The 24676-nt window shown below is 41.7% G+C and overlaps 1 protein-coding gene and 1 long non-coding RNA gene across 7 annotated transcripts in view; one reads left to right on the forward strand and one right to left on the reverse strand.

Annotated features, from left to right (window-relative positions):
• Positions 1 to 111: 111 nt before the first annotated feature.
• The window catches only part of LOC125631718 (uncharacterized), a 95042-nt gene continuing 70477 nt past the window's right edge, over positions 112 to 24676 (forward strand). Inside the window, exons 1-2 of one of the 5 annotated variants that reach the window (XR_007355020.2) lie at positions 112 to 205; positions 3316 to 3428. This is a non-coding gene — a long non-coding RNA (uncharacterized LOC125631718). Of the gene's footprint in view, positions 206 to 234; positions 362 to 3315; positions 3429 to 24676 lie in introns of those variants that run through there. The other 4 variants (XR_007355022.2, XR_007355021.2, XR_007355023.2 and 1 more) reach the window with 4 other exon arrangements.
• Positions 12778 to 24676, reverse strand: part of BFSP2 (beaded filament structural protein 2) — a 40787-nt gene continuing 28888 nt past the window's right edge. The window contains exons 5-7 of one of the 2 annotated variants that reach the window (XM_075125695.1): positions 17403 to 17534; positions 16039 to 16259; positions 12778 to 12947 (exon numbers count right to left, since the gene is read on the reverse strand). In XM_075125695.1, coding sequence (XP_074981796.1) covers positions 12944 to 12947; positions 16039 to 16259; positions 17403 to 17534 — 357 coding nt within the window. In that variant the 3' untranslated portion in view covers positions 12778 to 12943. Of the gene's footprint in view, positions 12948 to 15706; positions 16260 to 17402; positions 17535 to 24676 lie in introns of those variants that run through there. The other variant, XM_048838814.2, reaches the window with a different exon arrangement.

Consider the following 24676-nt stretch of genomic DNA (forward strand, 5'->3'; position numbering starts at 1 on the left):
CTAGGCGCTCCGGCAAAGAGTAATATTGCGACAGGCGCATGCGCCTAATAGCGCTGACCAATGAGCTGAGGAGAAGGTTGCTCCTCTGGGCGAATAGAAAACCTCTGGAGTGGGGGACTGACGTCGATGCGTCAAATTGCATGACGCCTGCGTAGGAAGCAAACGGCCCTGTGACTGGTCCAGCACAGAACATACCTCAGGCAAGGTTGGTTGAGTTAAATTTTTTTTTTTTTAGAATAGCGCATGCGCGCAAGGAAAGTCGAGGGGGTGGATGACTAGCGGAGCGGGGCTTGAGGTGGCCACACAGGGAACGTAGGTTGCGGAGCCGTCTTCGCCCCAGACCCGCCTTCCCGCGCGCGTGGTAAAGAGCGGGAAACGCTCCCCCTGCCTGTGAGCAGGGCGCAGTTCGCGCGGCAGCTGGCGCGAGCAAGGCGTCGTTCCCGCGGGGGGCGGGGGTGGCAGGAGCGTCATAGCGCCCCCGTTTGCGGTAGCCCTGTGCGCGCGGGTTATGTGCACGCGAGTTAATGAGCCCTGTGGTTGTACCCGCGTTGCGTGTAACCCGAGTACGAGCTCGGTGACAAAAGAGATGATCCCACCCGCCGCCTCCTCTCTCCCCTCTGGCCCTGTCTGCAGCTTAGCACAGAAGCCGTGTGGCTTGCGGGCTGGGCCCGCCTTGCCGAAGAAAACCCTCGCTCTTATCTAGAGCGCAGTGAGAACCGAGCCGGCAGGTTTCCCACGCCACGTGCTGGCCTTGGCCTGCGTGGGGGCAGGGGGCTTTATCTCGGAGCAAGAAGGCGCGTTCACGCCTGCCTTGACTCGTGCAGGTTTTGGCTTCTCTGGGCTGAGTCTGCCAATTAGTGGGGAACGTGTGTGATGTGGGAGCCGGAACAGGCCCACCGAAGGCTTTGTGGGGGAACCCTAAAGATCGATCTCTAGGGTGGGAACAACTTTTAATTCCTTAATTGGCTGGGCTGGATTGGCACTGCTGACCTACAGGTGAAAGGCTAATTGGTCATTAGCGACGGCCTGAAGCATTCAGAGTAGCAGCCGTGTTAGTCCGTATTCGCAAAAAGAAAAGGAGTACTAAAGGAGTACTAAAGAAAAGGAGTGGCACCTTAGAGACTAACCAAGGAATCCGATGAAGTGAGCTGTAGCTCACGAAAGCTTATGCTCATATAAATTGGTTAGTCTCTAAGGTGCCACTAGTACTCCTTTTCTTTTTGCTGAAGCATTTAGTTCTCCTTCAGAGCTAATTTTTACTTTATTGAAAATAAGATTGCTTTCTTGAAATATGTTTGTTTAACCAAGTTCTGATCTTTTTAGAGCACATGCAGGCAAGGTCTTCCACTTTCTGTATACACAGGCAAAAATATCCCCACTGTGCTTTCTCCTCTTTAAACAAGCGTTTTAATAAGTATCCCACCCATTTCTAACAGAAGAGTTCTCACTACACTAAAACAAATATTGATACAACAACCAAAATACCTACAAATATGTTTTGTTATATAAAATCATTTCAATATTTATTGCATGGGCTTCACACTGACATATGTCCCGCCCTGCATGGGCCGTTAGAGTTTGAATCCATAAGTTATAACCTTCAGATACATGGCACCAACTGCTTCTATGGGAGTTGCATGAGCATCTGCCATTAAGTAGAATGACCTTTCCTATTAGCACGGAGGCGGTAAGAGACTCATAAATCTCTACAGGAGGCCTAACCCCTAGAAAGGGACAAAGATCTGCACTGTGTTAGCATGGGTTACCCAAAGAGATAATTTATCTCCTTCCATCTGAGAAGTAGTGTGGTAAGGTGTGTTCTATTCCTACCTCTGTCTAGTCTGATGTTACCTTTTCCCACTTGTCTGTTATCATAGCTGTAAAATGAGTGAACAATAATTATGTCTACCCAAAGGTGGGGGAAATGATGCCTTGGTTAATAAGGGTTAGGAAGTGACTAGAAATATTCAGAGCAGTTAGCAGAAGAGCTGGCATTAGACACATGGGCTCTCAGAAGACAATTTAGTGCATCTTCCCATAGGCAACGCTGTATTGCAGGGTCTTGCTCTTGCTTTCTCCCTCCCTCCCTCAAAAATGGTGTGACATATTGCCAGTTGTATAGGAACAAAATGTGTGACTGTCAAATCTTGGGTAATACTTGGTGGCCTGGTCTGGGAGGAAGGGGTGTCTCCAGATGTGAGAAGGGGTTTAGGGTTCCAAATGTATGTGGAAATTGTGGGGTGGGCCTCTGGAGGTGAAGGGAGGGGTGAGAGGGAGAAGCGGGTGAATGTTCAGTTATGTGTCTGCCTCATCCACTTCTCCAGAAGTGGAGATTTGAGGGGAGGGGAAAAGTTTCCAGATGTGACATTTACTTTTTCTGGGCAGGTAAAGGTCTACAGGTATGAACATTTTTGATGTGTCAGGATGGGATTGTTAAGGAAATGTCTCTATGTTAAATTACCAGAAGTTCATGTCAGAAGCCTTTGTTGTAAGTAGCTTAGTAAAAACATGGTGAACTACTGTATTCCATTAAAGATTATTATTATTTCTATAATGCAATAGGTATGCATAGTTCTTCACAGACAATAAAAAGTGAAGTTAAGACTTTGAATTCTGGTGAGCATCTCATTTATTTACTCCTTGTTCAGTTATTTCAAATTTGATAAGTATTCTGTCTCAGTCCCAAAATTAAACTACCAAATTTGAGCTTGGATTTTACATGGGGGAACCAAAACTGAGTTTATAATGGAAATGAAGATGCAATATTAACTATGGAATAACTGCCACTGTATCATAATAGGATTTAATTTCAAGTAGAATGTATTTTTGGTTATTGAATCCACCCATGTGGAGTTAATTGCAGAATCTGGGCCCAATATATTAAACTGAAATGTATACATAGGGGCCATGATCTGACTAGACCCTCTTGGGGTTTGTTCTGTGGATCTTGGAGGGGGATCAGCATTGGCTTTCAAGTTGAATGTTAATACAGGGGTCTGTCCTGGATTTGGTACAGTTCAAAATTTTCATGAATGACTTGGATAATGGAGTGCAGAGTATACTTAAAATTTGTGAATGACACCAAACTGGGAAAGTTGCAAACACTTTGGAGACAGGATTAGAATTCAGCCCTCCCATTTCTATGATTTATTGTCAATGGCTTATTGTTGTGGTGTTGCAAAATTCTGGATTATCAGGTATGCTGTTTGATCAAAGCCTGGAACTGAGTGGCAGAGACCCTATAGACATAGTAGCAGATCCGTTCCACTCAAGTAAACATTACAAACAGAACCTTTTTTTTTTTTTTTTTTAAAGCCAGATACTGAATTTGTATGCACTGGAAATGAATGTTTTTCTGCAACATTGGACCTGGGTGGGAGTGAACCTCATTTTACTCTGATATCTGGAATCTAGTATATATTGGAAAGGTAAGAAGCCATTGCTGTTATCTATGTAGATTGTCCAGTCTTGTTTCTAGCGTTGGGTAGCCCAATGGATTATAGTGCTGTAAACTGATTTGTTCAGCCCAGTTGATGAACTCAGGCCTTCGAAAAGTACTGCACACTTCTTAAAAACCAGGTGTAATTACTGCTTTCTGTTCTTTCTATACTCCTAACTAATGAACAGATATAATGAAACACATTTTTACTTTTGGTCAGTTACTGTGTATATACCTATTTGGCATACTGAAAATTCATGTTAATGCTTGTAGTTATAGGGAAAGATCTCTCTTGAGCAAAGGTAAAGTAGCAGAAGACATTAGGGAAATCAGTTTGCAGGAGAACATAAGTATTTGAAAAGAGAGAGTGGGAAAGCCCCCTTGTCAAAAATGTGGCATTGGTTTAAAATAGGAAAAGCATTTTTTCTTAGATATATAAGTGCATTGGCCTAGTACAAAATGTGTACTGCACACAGGCCTGCTCTTTAGGAAATACCTATTTTTGTGAAAAAATGCAGGGACACTGATACTAAAAAGTTCGGCCTCCAATGGACAAATTAAGAGGTGGAAATAAATAAGAATGAGATTGTGCTTCAAAATGTGTTGTCATATGTTTTGGGACTCAACACATTTTGAAGACCAGGATAAAACTATCAGCAACGGAGATAAACCTTAAAATGGTGCACTTTTAATCATGTAAAATTCTTACTGTATGGTACGTTTATTAGTCTGCCATAACCAGGAGAAGTATCTGCTGCTCACGTGCTAACCAGAACCAAAATTATCTGTCAAATATTGGTAGCAATATTTATATTTCCTATTTTTAGTGCCATTTTATAACCTGGATATTTTTTTCTTAGAGTAAAATTATGTATTCCCAAACTTTGGAAGATAGTGTTGGATAGATTTTTGCCTTGATGGATTAAAATACTACTTCCACTTAGTGCTTTCCGTCCATAAGTCTCAAAATTCTTGAATAAAGAGAAGTGTCGTTGCCATATTAAAGAAAGGAAACTGAGATATAGAAAAGTTAAGTGACTGCCCAAGGTCATAGGGCACTTTAGTAGCACAGACAGAAATAGTTTCAGACCTGAACTACACTGTAAGGAGTAAGGACCAAATTCTTCCCTGTCATTTAGGGTCCAGTCCAGTTCTGATTGAAGTTGAAGACTTACTGACTTCAGTGGGAGTTGGACTGGGTCCTTACTCCAGGCAACCAAACATAAAATTTTTACCTGATTCTCTTCTATGAGTTACTTATGCATGCAAATAGTAGATATTAAATATGATAAATCTGTTTATAAATTCTAGTACATAATTGTGGAAGCCCAAGAGAAGTACATTTATTAATACAATATTTTAGAAATGTACATCTCCCTGACTGGCAGAAATGTGTGTTTATATTCAGTTTCACAGTAGTAGTTATAAATAGGTCCATGTGGCTGCAGATAATAGCAGGTCCTGGGCCCTAAAGATTACAAGATGGCAGAAAATTGTAGCCATTATAAACAGTGTATTACACACATCTATACCGGAAAATATTCATATTCTTTGTTTTTTGAACAATTAACTTATTTTATTTGAATTTCAGTCATGTGTGTTTACCTAAATTTTTGCCTTAATGCAGATGCATGCTCATTGTAAGATGGTTTTTGTTTTATTAAAATTAATGTGCAAAATGTATCCCAGCCTGCATTCTAAAATATCTGTGGCAAAATAAACAAGGTTATTGCTGATGTTGGCAGAATCTAAGGGTAGCCACGAAGAACTTAACAAGCACATTCCCAGGAGGCAGATTGTTCTCTTCAGTGTTAAGAGCTGTGGGACAGGGTTTGGGGGAAGAAAAATCTTCCTGAAGAATCCTTTGCAGAGAGTTCTCCGTGTCATTCCATGGAGGGAAGCAGAGGTTTCCCCCTGCAAGCTTCACTCCTCACCCTTGGATCCTTGGCCATGTAGTGCTTGGAACACACTGTGGGCAATGTGGAAAAGATAATGCAGTCTGGGGAAACTCTGTGTATCACCCCCAACTTAACCACGCTTCCCTCCAGCCTACCTACTCATCACCCCTTTTCTCAACGTGGACCCTGAACCACAGAGAAAGCACTACTGAATCAGGGTGGTAGGGTTTTTTTTTTTCCACAGTTTCATAGACATTAAGATCAGAAGGGACCATTATGATCATCTAGTCTGATGACACCTCCTGCACGATGCAGGCCACCGAATCTCACCCACCCACTCCTGCGATAAACCTCTCATCTATGTCTGAGCTATTGAAGTTCTCGAATCATGGTTTAAAGACTTCAAGGTGCAGAGAATCCTCCGGCAAGTGACCCGTGCCCCATGCTACAGAGGAAGGCGAAAAACCTCCAGGGCCTCTTCCAATCTGCCCTGTAGGAAAATTCCTTCCCGACCCCAAATATGGCGATCAGCTGAACCTTGAGCATATGGGCAAGATTCACCAGCCTGATACCCAGGAAAGAATTCTCTGTAGTAACTCAGATCCCACCCCATCTAACATCCCATCACAGGCCACTGGGTAACAGGGTCATGGGAACAGCTGAGTCCCCTTCTGCACAGAAGGAGGCCGATCTGCTTGTGGAGAACTCCTCAGGCAAATGCGCAAGGACTGTATGATTTGGCCTTATATCACTCTTTAGACTCTCAGTCTAGTACCTGGGTGAGTTAGGTGTTTTAAGGCTTAAAATCTGTGGCTACCTACATAATTGTAGAAAGCCAAACCACCCCAGAATTTGCTGCGTGGTCTCCTATTACTGTCACTCTTCACTGTTACCAGGCTTTCTCCATACTCCTTATTGACTGTAGTCAGCATCTTGGCAGCAGCTTATGGAAGTGTGGACTTTTCCAGCTCATGCCGTTGGCCAAGTACCCTTCGACCAGGTACCTTTTGTCCTATTTCCTTCTCTCATGAGAGGTCGAAAACATGTGTTCCTTTTGATCAAGAATGATTTGCAACAGATACTCAAGTGACAGTAGCACTAAAAATATCTCCAGAGGCATTTTTAAATAGAAAACTGAGAGAAAATTGAAAGGTACAAATCATATCTAGTCTACAGTTTGTATAACAGCCCTACAATATTAGTAAAAAAATTTGTGCTAACAGTTTGCTGTGGTTTAAGCCAAAGAATCAAATCCTTACATTTTTAGAGTCAGGAGACTGTCAAGCTATTTCTGTCACTCTTTTTCTCCCTCTCAGCATCTCAGAGATCAAGTATCTCTTCCTCTTTCCTAGTGAAATTCTTTGCAGTTATACCCTTAGCTGCCAACTTTATATTAAGTAACAAAGCCATTGCTGCTGAGGCTTTCTAACTAGTTTCTAAGATTTGTCACAGTTATCCTTGTGTATGTATTATACGATGCTGCTTTTATATTTCTATATATTATTAGCATTGACAATCTGTGTGCTTAGCTTAGATGGCTTGATCCTGTGCAGGGCAGGTGCTAAGGGTTGTATAGGTTAAAAATTATGAGCAGAACAAGGGAGCACTGGGGAATCTCTGATATTTAGAGCAGTGTTGAAAGGCTGCCAAATTACTTGTGTCTTGTAGGTAGGTGTAAGGTCTAATCAGGGAACAAGTAGCTAAATAACTTATTAGATCATCCTGAAGTCCATTGCTCCCCAGGTGCATCCATGCTTCTCACCCCCCCCCCCCCAACACCTTGTCTGTTTGCAAGGAATAGAGAGACTATGCAAGAGCTTGACACCTAACTGCTCAGTGTGGAGTAATAGACCTGCTGCTTGAACTTACTTGTGCCAATGCACTACTTTCACTTTTACTCATAGTGAGCTTGCACATCCTGCAGTGCACTGTGCAATGACTTGCAGATTCAACAGTGAAATGATCCAAGCTGGCAATCAGTTTCCATACAGCATGTTTTCCTTTAACTATCTTGGTAGATAAACTGGTATTGTCTTCCATATTGCCACTAAAGAAAGTGCTGCACCTGATCCTGAGATACAGAAATGCAGATCATTTACCCGACATAACAGTTTTTCATTAGGCAATTATCGATAAACAACTCCACTCTGTTACCAGGGCTAATGTGAACCTAATGCCTTTCTGCTTCTTTTGTGTCATTCATCTCTTGCAAACACAATATCATAAGGCTGTGGAATGGTCCTCTCTTGATTACAGATTTAATACTTGTTAGGAGCATGGTACTGATAGCTGTTTCAGCTCTTAAATCTGGAACTGACTCAGCAGAAACCAAAGAAAACAGTAGCACCACTTTACTAAGGCATAATCTGTTGAGGCCAAGATGCTAGGATGGAATGGATTATGCTTTACTGTCATATACTATACTTACCCACAGGGACCTAGACCCCAGGCTCCAGCCTGAACCTGGAAGACTACATAGCAGTGAAACAGGCCCATAGCCTGAGCTCAAGTTGGCTGTCATGGGTAGACATGGGTAACCAGACATTAAGTGTGAAAAATCGGGACAGGGATGGGGGATAATAGGAGCCTATATAAGAAAAAGACCCAAAAATCGGGACTGTCCCTATAAAATCGGGATATCTGGTCACCGTAGTGATGGGGCCAGCCATGGGTTTTTCTTTGCAGTATAAACATACCCAATGTCTCTGTAAGAACTGAGAATAGACCTACCATCTCGAGACTCCTATTCCTGTGTTAACAATAAAACCATACTGTTTCCGCATCCTTAGCTTTCTGTTTTCGTCTCATCTCTTTGTGAAATGATGATAATACTTTAGTAAACTGCTTGGATACTCCCAGATCAAAGGCACACAATAGATGGAGCTTGAACACTTTGCCAGACAGCAACTACTAACCAGAGGACTATATGTACTAGACAGAGTCTATTTAAAACAAACAAACAAAAATATCAGGAAGACAGAGCACTAGCAAGATCCAAGGGCAATGCCCTAGTGAAGTCCCTCACAGCTGTTCGGAGGTAGTAATTTACTGGGATTCCTGCCAGGATTGTCATTTGAATCTGCTTGAGGGCTTCATTCGTATCAGCCTCTGGCTATTAGGTGTTTGATACAATTTCAGACCCTCACAGTTGGAAGGAAAAAGTTTTCTTGCTCGTTCCCCCTAGCCATGAATCATCAGAATGTACTTAATGATGGATAAATGTGTTTTGTTAAGGTCTAAAGTTTTTTGAGGAGGGTAATTACACAATTATAGTTTGAAATTTTCTAGGGATTTTTTGACATTCTTTTTTAGTAAAAGACTGTAAAATCAATCCACTAATAACACTGATGTGCTCAGATTTTCACAGTAGGATTTTACGCTAGACCATATGGTGGAAACTGCAATAAAAGTAAAGTTGAAAGTGGGAAAGTTAATGGAAAGAATGGTTCTTTAAAAAAAACAGTTTGAAACACATCCTAGTTGAAAAATGTAGGTCTGTATCTAACATAACAATTGCTAGAATGGAGAGTTGGGGCAAAAGTGACCTGGGTTGTGACCCAGGTGACCTGGACATTCAAGAAGCCAAAGTCAGCAGACAGTTTTGAAAATTTTCCCTTTAATTTGCCTGAGCGTCAGTTCCCCATTTCTAAATATTCCCTATAAACCACTTGTATTGTGAGAATAATTCATTATTATTTGTATGGTACTCAGATACGCTGGTGATGAACACCATAAAAATACTGTAGATACTGTATTCCTGGATAAAACTAACTGTTTTCTAATGCACTTCATAGGAAAGAACTTTGTTTAAAAGAGCCAGTTGTACTACATGTCACATATCTGGGAGACTACTTTGATTAGCTCTTGGTCTTTACTAAGGGAAGAGAGGGTCACAGGAAGTTCAACAAAAAAAACTGGGAGAACCCTGACTCTAAGTATTAAAGTTGAGGAAGGTAGAACACAGATGTTTTTCAAGAAACTGTTGCAATTCCAAAGAAAAAAGATCTTACTGGAAAAATAATTTATATTTTACATTACAATTCAAAACCAGATCCAAGATATGCCAGATCATTTGAACCTAAAATCCAAGTCCACATTGAAAAAAAGACCTCTGGAAGATTCCCTATTTCACATAAAATACTCTTAAAATAAATTAAAGTAGAAGACCCAGGATCTTGCTTGTCAGAATGTGGCTATAAACTCATAAATTCACACGGGTTATCTCTGACAGTGAAGTTTACAAAAATAGGTTCACATCAGGGTAGTTGAGGGTGCTTTTTCATACCTCTTAATGAAGCATCATTAGAAACATCAAGAAAATGTTCCAAGAATTAGTAGCACCAGTATGATATATCCTTCCTGCCAACAGATTATTCATTTAATGATTTAAAGCAGCTGCTCACTGTAATTATAGTACATAAAAGGCAACTGCCACCCTCACCCTAGAAATAGTCTGGTATACGAAAACGCAAAAGTGACTTGTAAATTCAGTCTTCTTCCTTATATTGCAGAGAGACTCTATCAAACTTGGAAACTCACTGAATCTCAAGTTTAGAAACAACTTTGATTTGCTCTTGGTCTTTGCTTGACAACTGGCCTGTTTGATAGCTCTTATACCTTAAGGATTCATGCTATGCTTGTTTTCTCTACTGTTATTTGTTGAAGTCAAAACCAATCCAGGACAATATCCATTTTAAGTCAAACAGTGGACACATTCCATCTGATCTGCTGTGCACCAGTTTGTGTATAATTATTTATACTGTAGCAGCACACACAATTTCCGAGGTGCTGTACAAACATATAGGAAGATACAGTCCCTTTTCTGAAGATTTTACAATCTAATAAGAAAAGGAATATATGAATGTCACGTGAAATGGATACAACATACAAGCATGGGCAGTGTGTAATGGAGGCTGGGGCCATGGCTGGTGCTTGGGGCTCCTCTGGGCAGCTGGGTTTTGGGTGGGGAGGCTTGGCTGGAGTTTGGGGCAGCTTGGGCAGGGCTCAAGGCGGCTTGGGCGGGCCAGCCAGGGCTCCTCCAGCTGCAGTGCGGGGCTCAGGGCTCCTCTGGCCCTGGAGGGCAAGAGGGGGACAGGGGCAGGGCCTCGGGCAAAAAGGGGTAGGGGGCTAGCCTCCACAAACGGGGGGTTTATGCGCTGCCCACACATACAAGCCCTTTTCTGTTGCGTTTAATGAGGCATATAGTTATTTCCCATATACTCCTCTATCTAGATATTTCTTGACCAAAATCTTATAGGCGTCACGGTTGAAATGGGTCTGTCATAACCATAAGGGTAGCCCAAAATTCGTCCTTACCTGTAAGGGGTTAAGAAGCTCAAATAACCTGGTTGGCATCTGACCAAAAGAACCAATGGGGACAAAAGATACTTTCAAATCTGTTCCGGGGGCGGGGAGAGGCTTTGTTTTGGGTTTTTTGTTTCTGTGTTTGTTCGCTCTTGGGACTAAGAGGGACTGGACATCAATTCATGTCCTCCAAACCATTCTGAACCAGTCTCTCATATTACAGAAATTGTAAGTACAGCCAGGCAAGGCGTATTAGTTTGTTTTCTCAACTTGTGAATTTTCCCTTTGCTGGAGGGAGGTTTGTCCCTGTTTTGTTGTAACTTTGAAACTAAGGCTAGAGGGGGTTCCTCTGTGTTTTGTGCATCTTTTGTTACCCTGTAAAGGTATCTTCCAACCTGATTTTACAGAGGGGATTTTTACCTTTTCTTTTTTTTTTTTTAAATAAAATTCTTCTTTTAAGAACTGATTTTTTTTTAATTTATTTTTTATTTTAGTGTCCAAAGATCCAGGGGTTTGGGTCTGTGTTCACTTTGTAACCAATTGGTTAGGATATTATTCTCAAGCCTCCCCAGGAAAGGGGTTGTAAGGGCTTGGGGGGATATTTTGGGGGAACAGGAACTCCAAGTGGTCCTTTCCCTGATACTTTGTCCAACTCACTTGGTGGTGGCAGCATACTGTTCAAGGACAAGGTGGAATTTGTGCCTTGGGAAAGTTTTTAACCTAAGCTGGTAAAAATAAGCTTAGGGGGTCTTGCATGCGGGTCCCCACATCTGTACTCCAGAGTTCAGAGTGGGGAAGGAACCCTGACAGGGTCCTAATGAGAGATTAAATGAGGAGAGGTTGTTTTATGGACTATCTCAGGAAGGATGTTGTATGCCTAGGGGGTTGGTATAGAGGAAAGGTTAAGATAGTGTTGAGAGAAACACATTAACAGGGTATTAAGGCTGGCATCACTGCTGATGAAGTATAATAAATCTGGAGTTAGTTTGTTTTTCTCATCCATTTAAGGGTCTTTGTAGCTTTGTTTTTTTTAATTAAAAAAAGAAAAACGTCTTCAGATTGTGACTCTTTAAATGTCTTAGCAACCTTTGATTTCATGTAATGATGTATATCAAAATATCCCGAAGCAGATATGTGCCAAGCATTTATTTCTTATCTAGTTGTTTATATTGTAAAGCCCTGATCCAGCAAAAACATATGTGTTTAGCTTTACTTATATGAAGGGATTACTCTCACAAATAAAAGTTCATCATATGCATAAGGGTTTGCAGGAGTGAGGCCAAACTTTTATATTTCTCTGATTAAATAGTAACTGCTTGAACATTTTACAGAGTATATAACAATATTACAAATACAATAAAATGAGAATATTAAAATATAAAAAGGAAGACTAAATAGTAGAGGTGATTGGCAATAGTATGCAGATTGCTTTGTCACAAGCGCCAGTTCAAATATGCTCCAGGTCAGTCCATGCAATTGATGGGTGACTAGTGGCATATGAGAAAAGTTAGTGATCTAGCCCCAATTGCTGCAAGGTGGTCATATTACAAAATGTACCACTATGCTTGCACTAATTACCACTCATGTTAGCAAGCTCAGCAGAAAGGCCAAAAATTGAAGGCGCATGGAAAATTAGTTACCCTGTTTTGTCTTCGGTGAAGTTTCTTCTGGAAGAGAACTAAGGTATGTTTTCAGGGCGATGTAGGGAAGCTTGTATTTCTGCTGCCCAAGTTTTACCTACTGTAAAACTAATTGCATCAAGTTAATTTCATGCTTTATCAACCTCAGGTTTATTAGTGCAAATTAAATTTCACACTAATGAGTCCAAGTTCTTGTGAAGCAACATGGAAACCTGCAGTTTCCATTCATTGCAGTAAAAATACATTTTGTACAATTTGCATAGTGGGAGAATAGTCTAATAGTAAAGTATTTGTATTGCAAAAAGAGATGAATAAACTTTGTGAATAAAAAGAGGACCTTTGCTGTTAATCTAGTACCTTTCAGCAGCACTGAAAAGTATTGGAGAATGATTTAAAAAAAATCAAACAATTGCAATGAATTATTTACTTTTATTATTATAATTTTAACACCATGGCTAACTTGACATCTGTCAGCAAAGCATACACATGAGGAAGAGACTCTAATAAAGTTGCTCAAGCTACAACCTACTTAGATTGTTAAATCAAACTGAATAAAGCAGGCTGCTTTGATGGGTTTGTGGTTTCTACAAACATTTTTGTCAGTGACATCATCTTTTGCTTTGAATTCCAACATTGTCTTCTGTGGACAGGGAATTTCAAAATCAACTGAAAGTTTAAAAAAAAAGAATAATTATTATTTTTGCTGGTTAGAGCAAGTAATAGGAGGAAAGGGGAAATTGTTGGACCAAATTCTACTTTCACATCCACTGGTGAAATGCCATTGGCTTCAGTAGGATTATACCTTCAGTAACTGACAACACAGTTTCGCTTAGTCTATTAATTTACCTCACAATGAGTGAAATTTAGCCCTTCACAGAGGACCTTCTTAAAGTTTGTGCATCACTTCAGTGCATGGTAATGAATTTCACCCAGTAACTTTATTCCTGCTCTTTGATAACATTTTGATCGTTATTAAAATTCTACCATTGCTATACATTCATCAGGAAAGGTAGTATGTGTATTTATTAGAGATCAACATGGACCAAAATTCATGCCCAACACACATGTAACTTTACTGAAATTTAATTCTCCATCCAAACTTTGTGGCTCAGGCCTCTTTCTCTGTCTTCACTCCCACATATCTCCCCTCACATAAGTGAAATTCTCCTCTATACAGAGGGCCAGAATAAGGTCTGTAGACTACTTAAGTCCCCTTTCTCTAAGTACCGAAATGGCATGTCAGAAGTGTACAGGTCTTTTTCTGGCTCTCTGCACATAGGTGAATTTTACCTCAAAGAAACATGGGAATTACACCACTAGGCTGCAATAGAAAGTTTTGCAACTCTAAAAAGAAAACAGGAGGGAATCAGTTGTTTTAGTTGGAAGATCATTACAAGCATCCTGCAGAGCTATGGACGTAGTTAGCTGTTTGAATGTACAATCCCACTGCATTTGTTTGAAAGAGCTTAGAACAGAATTGCAGTACCTGTGTTTATCATGATCAGTTTGCTCCATTATATTGTTCATAAGACAGTAGGTAGGTTCTGTGCAATAGCTGATACTGGGCATTCTGATGATTAGTGTAAACTGGAAATTTCAATGTATGTTTCAACACTTTCCCACAAAACTTGGAATGAAAATCAGCAGAAATTTAATTTTTTTTACTTTTACTTTCTTCAGCATTTTCACAAGGTGCATTTGCTCACCTTGTTGCTATCTTACAGCCCACTCAGAAGCCAATTACAGTTGTGAAATTGGGTCTTCTATATATGGAGGATCAAGACCTGACTAGCACCAAAGTATTTTCTATTAGGCAGGAGATTATGCTGTCTGAAAAGCAAACCATTTTAATGAGGGCCTGTTGACAGAAAACTTTGATTTGGAATGTGAGGGGGGAGGACATGAGTTCTTGTAGGCTCTGTGGCTAATTCTGATGATTAGAGATCTCCCAGAAGCAAACGCAAAAACACTTGAAATGAATTTAGAATTTTTTCTCCAGAGGAAAATTGTTCAAAGAAAAAGAGTGGATTATTTTTGTCCACAAAAGATATAGATAATGGGCCAAATTCAGCTTAGACCCCCACAATTCAACAAAGCGTTTAAGCTTGTTTCTGTTCAGCAATGCACTTAAGCACACACTTATAACTAAGCATATGCTTAAGTACTTTTGCTGAATTGCAGGGGCGCTCAGTTACTCCTCAGTTGAGAGCAGAATATAGTCCATGTATTCTGAACCAGAATTTGATACAGTATTTTCTTCAGTGATGGAAAATATGGTATATTTGATAGTAAAGCAAGAAACAATCAACTTAAAGAAACAAATGTTACCCTTGATAAATATTAGAACATAGTTTAAACATTAATCACTAACCCAGATCACCCTGGTGCAAGACAAGGGTAGGGGGCCCCTTCCAGACTCTGGGCCATAGCTCCCAACATAGCCCACCACTCTCCAACATCACCCAATCCCCCTACAGTTCACCCCACCATCCTCCACTTGTCCCCAACCCCTCATCCTGGTGCCCCCCGCCAACACTCCCCACCTCACCCCATAGCTCACCAACAACTCGCCCTGTCATCCACCGCCTCTGGGACTTTCCTGGCCACTCATTGACACAGCCGTGGCTCAGTGCTGTGTTCCTCTCTTGGACTAGGGTGGCTCCTCCCAGTCCCAGTGGTTCTGCTCACTCTTATCGCCCACCCCACATGCACACAACACAGGCCAAATCTGAGTGAAGAGTGGCATTGTGAGAGTGCACACTGGAGTTGCAGTGCTGATCTGGTTTGCCCCAACTGCCCCTCTGTCATGATGGAGGTGTGGCTGGATCAGATCTGAGTGGTGTTGCCTGCAATCCCGTGTACCAAGTTGCAAGGCCACTAAATGTGGCCCGGCTATCCCCTGTCGTGACAGAGGGGCAGTTGGGCCAAATCTGAACAGCACTGCAACCCTGCATGCCCTGTTGTAATGCCACTCAAATTTGGCCTGACTGTCCCTCCATCTGACGGCCTAATTTGAGTGAGTGGTGTTGAGACTCTGTGTACCAAATGAAGTGCTGTAACGCTACTCTGTCTGTTTAGGCCCCCATAGCGTCGTTGGCCCTGGAGTGACTGCACCACTTTCACTATTGTAGCCATGCCACTGTCTAGCAAAGTATGTAAGCAGGTGCTGACCTTTAAGCATGTGAATAATCCTGTTGACTTCAATGAGACTACTCATGCTTAAAAGTAAATGTGTTCAAGTATTTTACTGGATCATGGCCTAACTCATGTTTTCTGTTCTGTAGAGAGGATGAGGCCTTCCCCAAGAGCCCAGCCTGAGTGGCTGGTCTTTATACTGGGTGGGAGGGGAGTCTAAGGAAGGGAATCATGTTCCCAACATATGAAGCAGCTTCACAGCTGCTTTACAGCAGTTAGTGTAGCTTTGAGGCTGTCACAGTTTCTTTATCTCTTACGTCTCAGTGCTTTGGGAAATGAAGGCTCTTTGATCCACTGGCCCTGGTCTACTCCTCCCCTGCCCTGCTCTCTCACTACTGGCACCTAATGCAAAGCACTAGGAACCTATGCAGAGTTGGATTTGAGGTGTACATCCCCTGTACAGCTTCTTCAAATCTAGCTACCTATGCACACTTCTCAGTGGACCATGCCAGTTCTGTTGTCTCTGGGGATCTCAGCGCGTACCCACAGTGCACAAGGTTATTATTCATGTTATTCACAAGTTCTGTGTTCATGACATACTCTCCATTTTAAAAAGAAATACCTTCTTTCTTCTGCATCCAGAAGACAGTGATATGCAGCGATATCCTTCTCCAGCTGTATTTTGTTGGACAGCAGAGTTTCACGATCCCTCTGCTGCTGCTCAGTTTCTGCTCTGATTTCTCGCACCTCTGCCTCTAGCTTGGTAATGACAGAGCCTAGGTTCTGAAGTTCAATGTCATGCCAGTGCTTAGCATCATACAATGAGTTCTCCAGACCCCTTTTCTACATGAAACATTAATTATAACACTCAGAACAGAGTCATAACTTCAGATAATCTTTGTAGTAGTGTTTCAGCTAGACCTCGGTGAATGGTTTGTGTGGGAAATTTGAAACCGCCCTAACCCTTTGCATTTGAATCTGCTGAAATGGAGACCCCAATATACTGGGCGTTCTGTTCATTAGATATTTGTATTGTATCTGTGCAATGTGGACTGATGAACTGTTTTGTCTGAGGCTATCTCAGAGTTTTTCAAACTGTGGGGCTTGTCCCCCCTACAGGAGCATGGAGGAACTTTGTGGGAGGGCAAGTGGTGACGCCAGGTGGCTTGTGCCAGCCCCCCACAGCGGAGCCTGGACCAGCCCCCATGGGGGGGTGGGGAGGGAGCATTAGCTCCACCCCCAACCCACCTCAGTGGGCCACCCAGCCTGTGGGTCAGGTTCAACATCCGCTGAGGCTGTGCAGATTTCTGCTTGTGGCAGCCTCCATGCCCAGCCCTGGCTCCACTCCCAGAGACCTTCTCAGGCTCTTCCCCCCACACCCTGAAAACCCAAGAGGGGAGGGGCAGAGGGGCAGGTATTGGCCCTGCCCTAGCAGCACTGCCTGGCTGCAAAGTAGAAGCAGCTTGCTTCTGAGGAAGCCTTGGCTGTGCCATTGCTAAGTATCTGTGTATTTCAAGCTTACAGGTGTAGGTAATTTACTTCAAGTTGTGTTAAGGCCTTTGTTAGGTTTATTAGAAGGCTATCAAGCATACTTTTTCATTTATCTATTTTTGTCTGAGTTGTGGGGGTACAACCAAAATTATAACTCAAAGGGGGTGCTCAGCTCAAAAAGTTCGCAAACCGTTGGTTTATCTGGTTACAAGGCACTAAAAATTGCTTAATAATATGTTGTGCTCTATAACACTATGTACCCAGTAATCTCATTGAGGTTTACAAATGTTAACAAGTGTTGAGGGATAAAATTTCAGAGCCTGATTTTTATAAGTGCTGGGCACCCACAACACCAGTTTAATCAATGGGAGTGCGGGCGTATAGGGATTTATTCTCACCAGGCGCATCAAGATGAGAATATGCCCTAGAAAAGCATACTGAATTTTGAGTATATTCCAGTGAGTAGACACCAGTTCTAAATCGATAGCTACTTACCAGAGTTCTTAAAGATTCAGTCTCTGCTTGCAGACTCTGTATTTTGCAGGCTGTTTCATGGAACTCTGTTCTCAGGGATTCCACCAGTTCTTCCTCTTGGGTTTGTACAGCAGGTGCCGATTCTGTGGCTTGCTGACAACAGGTAATAGTTGTCAGTCACAAAATTCTTTATTAATAATAATAATAAAATAATTTACATTCCTTCCATCCAATAATGAAAGTAGTCTTTTGCAAGTTGGGGCTACTCAGATTTTAAATCTGTCATTTATATTTTACATTCCTTTAACAGTTTTGGATACTTTTAAGAGCATAACCACCACATTTTCTGTATATGTATTGTAAAATTGGTCTATGCATACATGTATCCAAGGATACATACATATATTCCCGTCAGCATGGTGCTTAGTGTTCATACAAATACATTAGAAGTGACCTGCAAAGAGAAAAATGGGGTTTTGCACTTTTTCCTCTTTATGATGTATTATATAATGAAAGTTTTGGTGGGTTTTTTCAAGAAAGTTTTGTGGATTCCCCCCCCCCCCCCCATTTCATTTTATATTAGAAATCCACAGCTCTTCAACTCTCTCTTTTTTTTTTTTAATGGAAGATTGTAGGGTTCATAGAAGACTGAAGAACTAATAGGATTACGACATCAAGACCAATGAAGTAAAACCTGATTAATGAAGAGGGGAAGTTATTATTCAGATACACCTCTACCCCGATATAACACGAATTAGGATATAACATGGTAAAGCAGCGCTCCGGTGGAGGAAAGCAAGTTCAGTATAACGCGGTTTCACCTATAACGCAGTAAGATTTTTTGGCTCCCAAGGACAGCGTTATATCAGGGTAGAGTTGTAATTTCATACTTTATATTTTGTTTTTTTAACACCTGTTTAACTCAGGCTCCCTAGAAATAGGCAACGGAAAATACTTTTATGAAAGATTAAACATGACTGCCTCTTTTAGTAAGGGAGAGACAAGATGGGTAAAGTAATATCTTTTATTGGACCAACTTTTGTTGGTGAAAGACACAAACTTTCGAGCTACACAGAGCTCTTGTTCAGGACTGGGAAAGGTCAAGGGTCAAAAGAGCTCCAAGTCTGCATCGAGCAAACATAAGATTTGATTTTCCTGATATTTCTCAGAAAAAACAAGTAGGAAAAATCTCTCTTCTCTGGGGCAAAACAAACATTCAAACTCTCTTTTTCACATCTCAAAACCAAAAAAAGAACTCGAGTCCCACTTCCTCCTCCCTTTCAGGTCACTTTTATTACTAGTTTATGTAGAGTACTTTGGGTTCACACTGAATGCTCAGCCTAGCGCTATCCCACTTTGTGGCCTATTTTCTGACCACATAATCTTTTACCATGAAGGTAATATAACATTTAAATACATCTGGAATTTCATATTGTTGGGATTGTTTAGCCTGCAGAAGAGAAGAATGAGGGGGGATTTGATAGCTGCTTTCAACTACCTGAAAGGGGGTTCCAAAGAGGATGGCTCTAGACTGTTCTCAATGGTAGCAGATGACAGAACGAGGAGTAATGGTCTCAAGCTGCAGTGGGGGAGGTTTAGATTGGATATTAGGAAAAACTTTTTCACTAAGAGGGTGGTGAAACACTGGAATGCGTTACCTAGGGAGGTGGTAGAATCTCCTTCCTTAGAGGTTTTTAAGGTCAGGCTTGACAAAGCCCTGGCTGGGATGATTTAACTGGGAATTGGTCCTGCTTCGAGCAGGGGGTTGGACTAGATGACCTTCTGGGGTCCCTTCCAACCCTTATATTCTATGATTCTGTGATTCTATATGCTAATATTGGGAATGCATAGATACAGATACACAAATAGTAGGGTGTGGGCAGTTATATAGCTCAACTTATTTGTTACAGGATTTGACTCTTATTATCTCCATTGTAAAGAAATTTAAAAACCTATCTTAGTCCATATGGGTGAAATTCTTCCATGTGCAGAAGGTCAGCAAAGACACATTCATCATTTAAGTCCCAAGTAAGCCCTCAAAATTGGGCTTACGTAGGACTTAAGTAATGCATTGTGCTGCATTGTAAAGGGGTGAATTCTGCTCTGACTAGATTTTGCTTATTAGACATAGTCGTGAGTAGCAGATGGTGCAGAGCCACATTGCTCAGAGGCATTTTAGGGAGGGATTGTACCTCCAAGAAATACAATCTCCCCCTGAACTACCTGATGAACTCCTGGTGTATATGGTCCTCACACCTGTGAAATAATTTGCACTTCTAGGGATGCACAGAGAGAGCCATCCCTATGCTTCTACAGGGACTGCAAATCTCCTTATCCCTTGTATGAGGTGCACGGAGGAGGGAGGTATCCTAGTGTCCTCGCCACTGGGCATCAGCACAAGGGCCACTCACAATCTGACCCGAAGCCTGATGTGATTATTTTTGTGTCCTCCTGCTTTTATTCTTCCTGCACTTGTGCAGTTGTACCGAGGGGAGAGTGTACACCAAATTCCTTGTGCCTGGAGGCATTTGGGTGAGGGAGGGATGGGACAGGATTTCTTTCTAAGTGCATGTTGCTATATTTTTGAAGTTCCTAGATAACCGTTTGATTTTAGGACGGTCTGTGCTATTTCTCTGCATTGTGCACTGTTCAGAAGTCTGGAAGCTGAGTTAATTTGTTTTTCATAGAATTAAAATAACTGAAATGATTAAAATAGAATAATGAAACATCTGGAAGACGATAGATCTGATAGTCTAATCAGCATGGTTTCTGCAAAGGGAAATCATGTCTCACTAATCTCTCAGAATCCTTTGAACATGTCAGTAAAGTAGTGGATAAAGGAATTGTGATTCATGTAGACTTTCAAAAGGTCTTTCACAAGGTGTCTCATAGGAGGCTATGAAAGAAACTAAGTAGTCATGAGGTGATGGGTAAACTAGCTAATAGGAAACAAAGATAGCATTAAATGGTCAGTTATCATCATGACAAAAGTCTAACAGCAGGATGCCTCAAGGTTCTGTACAAGGTCCCATGTTGTTAATAACCTTGAGGGGTGTGTATGTGAAGAGAGAGATGGCCAGTTTGGCAGGTGACACAAAGTTATTTAGTTTAGTGAGGAACTTCAGAGGGACCTAACCAAGCTAGGTGAGTGAGCAACACTGTGATAAATGAAGTTCAATGTTGATAAATGGCAAAGTAGTGCATTTGGAGGGAAATATTTAAAAAACTTATATACCGTTTTAAAATATAAATTAACTGTCAGCTCAGGATAGGAATCTGAGCATCATTGTAGACAAGTCAGTGAAGACTTCAGCTGCACATTGAGCCAGATTTTTAAAGATGTTTGGGCACCTATGGCACATTTGAAAATCCCACTAAGCGCTTATTAACATCTTTACATGCATAAATACCTTTACAAATCTGACCCGATATGCAGCTGTGGTCAGAAAAGCAAAGAAGATGTTAGGATGCATGTAGAATAATACAGAACATATTGTAATGATGTTATACATAAATGAAAGGTGTGGCCTCATCTAGATAACTGTATACAGTACTGGTCACCCCATCTCTAAAGAGAGATTGTAGAATTAAAGGGAATTCAGAGAAGGGCAATGAAAATTATTTGGGTCTGGGAAAATTCTCATGTGAACAGTGATTGAAAAGAGTGGGATTGTTTATTTAGAAAGGAGATAAAGAGGGGACGTGTTAAAAGTATACTAAAATAATTGTATAGATAAGGTAGATTGTTCTGTTTTCATAATGACATAAATTCATTCATTGAATTCAATGAAATAGAAAGGTGGAAAATTCAAAATTGATAAAAGAAAATACTTATTCACACAATAAACCATTAGACAATGGAACCTGCTGCCACAGGATGTTATTGAGACTAAGAATGTAACACAATTCAAAAGGAGATTGGACGTTTACATGGATAACAAGAGTTGTTATAGTTACTGCTGACAAATTCTGGAAGAGATATTAAAACATCATGTTTCAGGGTTTAAGCCACTCTCTAACAATACATAAGAGATTTGGCAGAGGTCTAATGTTGGGCATAGATTACCCCACATCTGCTTCATGCAAAGTTGCTTACACCTTTCTGTGAACTTCTGGTGCTGGTCTTGGATCAAGACAGGATATGGGACTAGATGGACCACAGGTCTGATCCAATATGCAATTTTTTACGTTTTCTAAGTAACAGGTAAGGACCAAATTCCAGGAAAGATAATGGAGCAGCTGATACGGCACTTAATAAAGAACTAAAGGAAATTAATGCATATCAGGGGTTTATGGAAAATAGATCCTGTCAAACTAATTTGATATCTGTTTTTGATGAAGATTACAGGTTTGGTTGATAAAGGTAATAGTGTTGACGTAATGTACTTAAATTTCTGTAAGGTGTTTGAGTTAGTACCACATAATATTTTGACTAAAAAACAAAACGATATAAAATTAACATGGCACACATTAAATGGATTAAAAATTGGCTAACTGATAGGTCTCAACATATAATTGTAAACAGGAAATCATCATTGAGCAGGTCTGTTTCCAGTGGGGTCCAGCAGGGATTGGTTCTCAGCCCAATGCTATTTAATATTTTTATCAGTGACCTAGAAGAAAACATAAGGTCATCACTTATAAAATTTGCAGATGACACAAAAATTGGGAGAGCGGTAAACAATGAAGAGGACAGGTCACTGATTCAGAGTGATCTGGATGGCTTGGTAAACTGGGTGCAAGCAAACAATATGCATTTTAACCTGGCTAAATGTAAGCGTATACATCTAAGAACAAAGAATGTAGGCCATACTTACAGAATGTGGGATTCTATCGTGGGGTGTAGTGACTGAAAAAAGATTTGGGGTAATCAGCTGAACATGAGCTCCCAGTGTGACACTATGGCCAAAAGAGCTAATGCGATCCTGGGATGCATAAATGGGAATCTTGAGGAGGAATAGAGATGATATTTTACCTGTATATTTGGCAATGGTCAGACTGCTGCTGAAATACTGTGTCCATTTCTGGTTCCCACAGTTCAAGAAGGATGTTGATAAATTGGAGAGGGTTCAGAGATAAGCCATAAGAATGATTAAAGGATTAGAAAATATGCCTGATAGTGATAGACTCAATCTGTTTAGTTTAACAAAGAGAAGGGGTGACTTGAATACAGTCTATAAGCATCTACATGGGGAACAAATATTTAATAATGATCCAATGACTGGAAGTTGAAGCTAGACACATTCAGACTGGAATAAGGCATACATTTTTAATAGGGAGAAAAATTAACCATTGAAGCAATTTACCCAAGATTGGATGTTTTTCTAAAAGATCTGCTCTGGGAATCATATTGGGGTAGTTCTATGGCCTGTATTATACAGGTGGTCAGTCTAGATGATCACAGTGGTCCCTTCTGGGCTTGGAATCTCTGAATCTATGGGCTTGTCTACACTGGCAAGTTTTATTGCCTTTTGGCGACAAAACAGCGATAATGTACACTCTACGATGGGACTTTTGTCGAAAAAACCTCCCAGTTTTGGCAACAAAAAACTTCCACCCCTACAAGAGACTTTTGTCTCCCTCCCCCCCCCCCCCCCCCCGCCCTTTATTGTCGACAAACAGCAAATGTAAACACCACGCTTTTTTTTTTTTTAATTTATTTTATTGGCCTCCAGAAAGTGTCCCACAATTCCCATGCTGCTGCTCTTGTCAGTGGTTTGAACTCCACTGCTCGGCAGTCAACCCGCCCCTCCCCCTTGCAAGCCCCAGGAATTTTAAATCTCATTTCCTGCTTGCTGGCTTCCCAGGTGAGCATGGCTGGCTACTGCACCAAATGCGCTGCTGCTTGGACCACCGCTGAGCTTTTGGATCTGATCAGCATATGGGGAGAGGAGTTTGTTCAGTCGCAGCTGCGATTGACCCGTAAGAATCGGGACACATATGGGCATATTTCTCGAGGCTTTTGCGAAAAGGACTATGATTGGGACATGCAGCAGTGCAGAGCGAAGATAAAGGCGTACCCATAAGGCTCGGGAGGCAAACCATCGCTCCAAACCTAAGACCTGCTGAATGCTATCCTCGGTGGTGATCCCACCTCCATCGCCGATTGCCCCGTGGATACTTCAGAGGCAGCAGAAAGAGGGGGTAACCCGGAGGCTGAAATTCTGGATGAAAAGTGGAGCTAGAAGAGGATGTGGAGCTCCCAGCGGGGTTGCCCGGTGGGGCAGGCAGCCAGGAACTTTTCTCCACTTCAGAACTGCTCTGCGGGGAGCAGGAAACAGATGAGATGCTGGGTAAGTTGCTGTGGCTTGTGTAGGGAATCAAAAAGTGAGAGGCAGGTAGTGTTTTCTGTGAGCTGGACATGGCCCTGTGTAGCTAATCTGTATGGCCAAGCAGGGTGTTGATGGACATGGAGACCTGCAGGGAATCCTCCAGAGAGAAGCTCTGGAAAGTTTCCAAGAGGTATTTGTTAATCTTCTGCCACAGATTCCAAGGGATTGCAGCCTTTTTAGTTCCCCCATTGTAGGAAACTGCACCATGCCATTTAGCAATCACTGCAGCTGTGACCAAAGCGGCACGTAGTTGAGCTTCATATAGACCAGGTTGAAAGTCACAAGCATGCAGTAGTTGTGCCCTGGTTTCCCTGCTTACCTGCAGCAGCAAGATGTCAGCCAGCAGGTTGGCTGCCTGTGAAAAAGTGTGTGATAATTTTAGAATGAGTTCCCTGCAAAGCTGCCATGCAAGCAGTGACTGTTTTGTCCATACTCACAACTGCCTTCCCCCCACTCCCAACACTCACCGTGGTTGAGGTGCTTGTGGAGCTGTGTGCCTGCCTAGAGTCAGTAAGAAAGTGATAGCTACAAGTTGCAAAAAGCCCTGGTTACTGAAATGTTTCAATCATTTGCTGGAATGTAACACTCCCTCTTCTGTGAGTTGTCCACAGTGCCCGAGACCTTGAGGAACACACTACGCACCCCTGCCGACCAGCTTTGGCGGATAAGGAAGAAGCTGAGATGCAGCAAAGAAGACACGTTCTGGGAGGTGCTGCAGCGTGATGAGAGACAGGCCAAGGACAGAAAAGAGAATACAGCATTTGCTAGGCAAGCAACAGAGCGGATGATAAAAGTGATGGAGGATCAGACAGAGGTGCTCAAGTCTTTGGTACAGCTGCAGACTGAGCAGATCCCTGGTCGATCTCCCCTGCAGCACATGCGGATGCACAGTTCTTTGCCAACCCCACCCCCTCTATGCTCTCACATTCCTTTTCGCTTCACAGCCCTCCTCTGAGTTTCCCC

Source organism: Caretta caretta, chromosome 2 (genome assembly GCF_965140235.1).
Source record: "Caretta caretta isolate rCarCar2 chromosome 2, rCarCar1.hap1, whole genome shotgun sequence".
Lineage (NCBI taxonomy): Eukaryota > Metazoa > Chordata > Testudines > Cheloniidae > Caretta > Caretta caretta.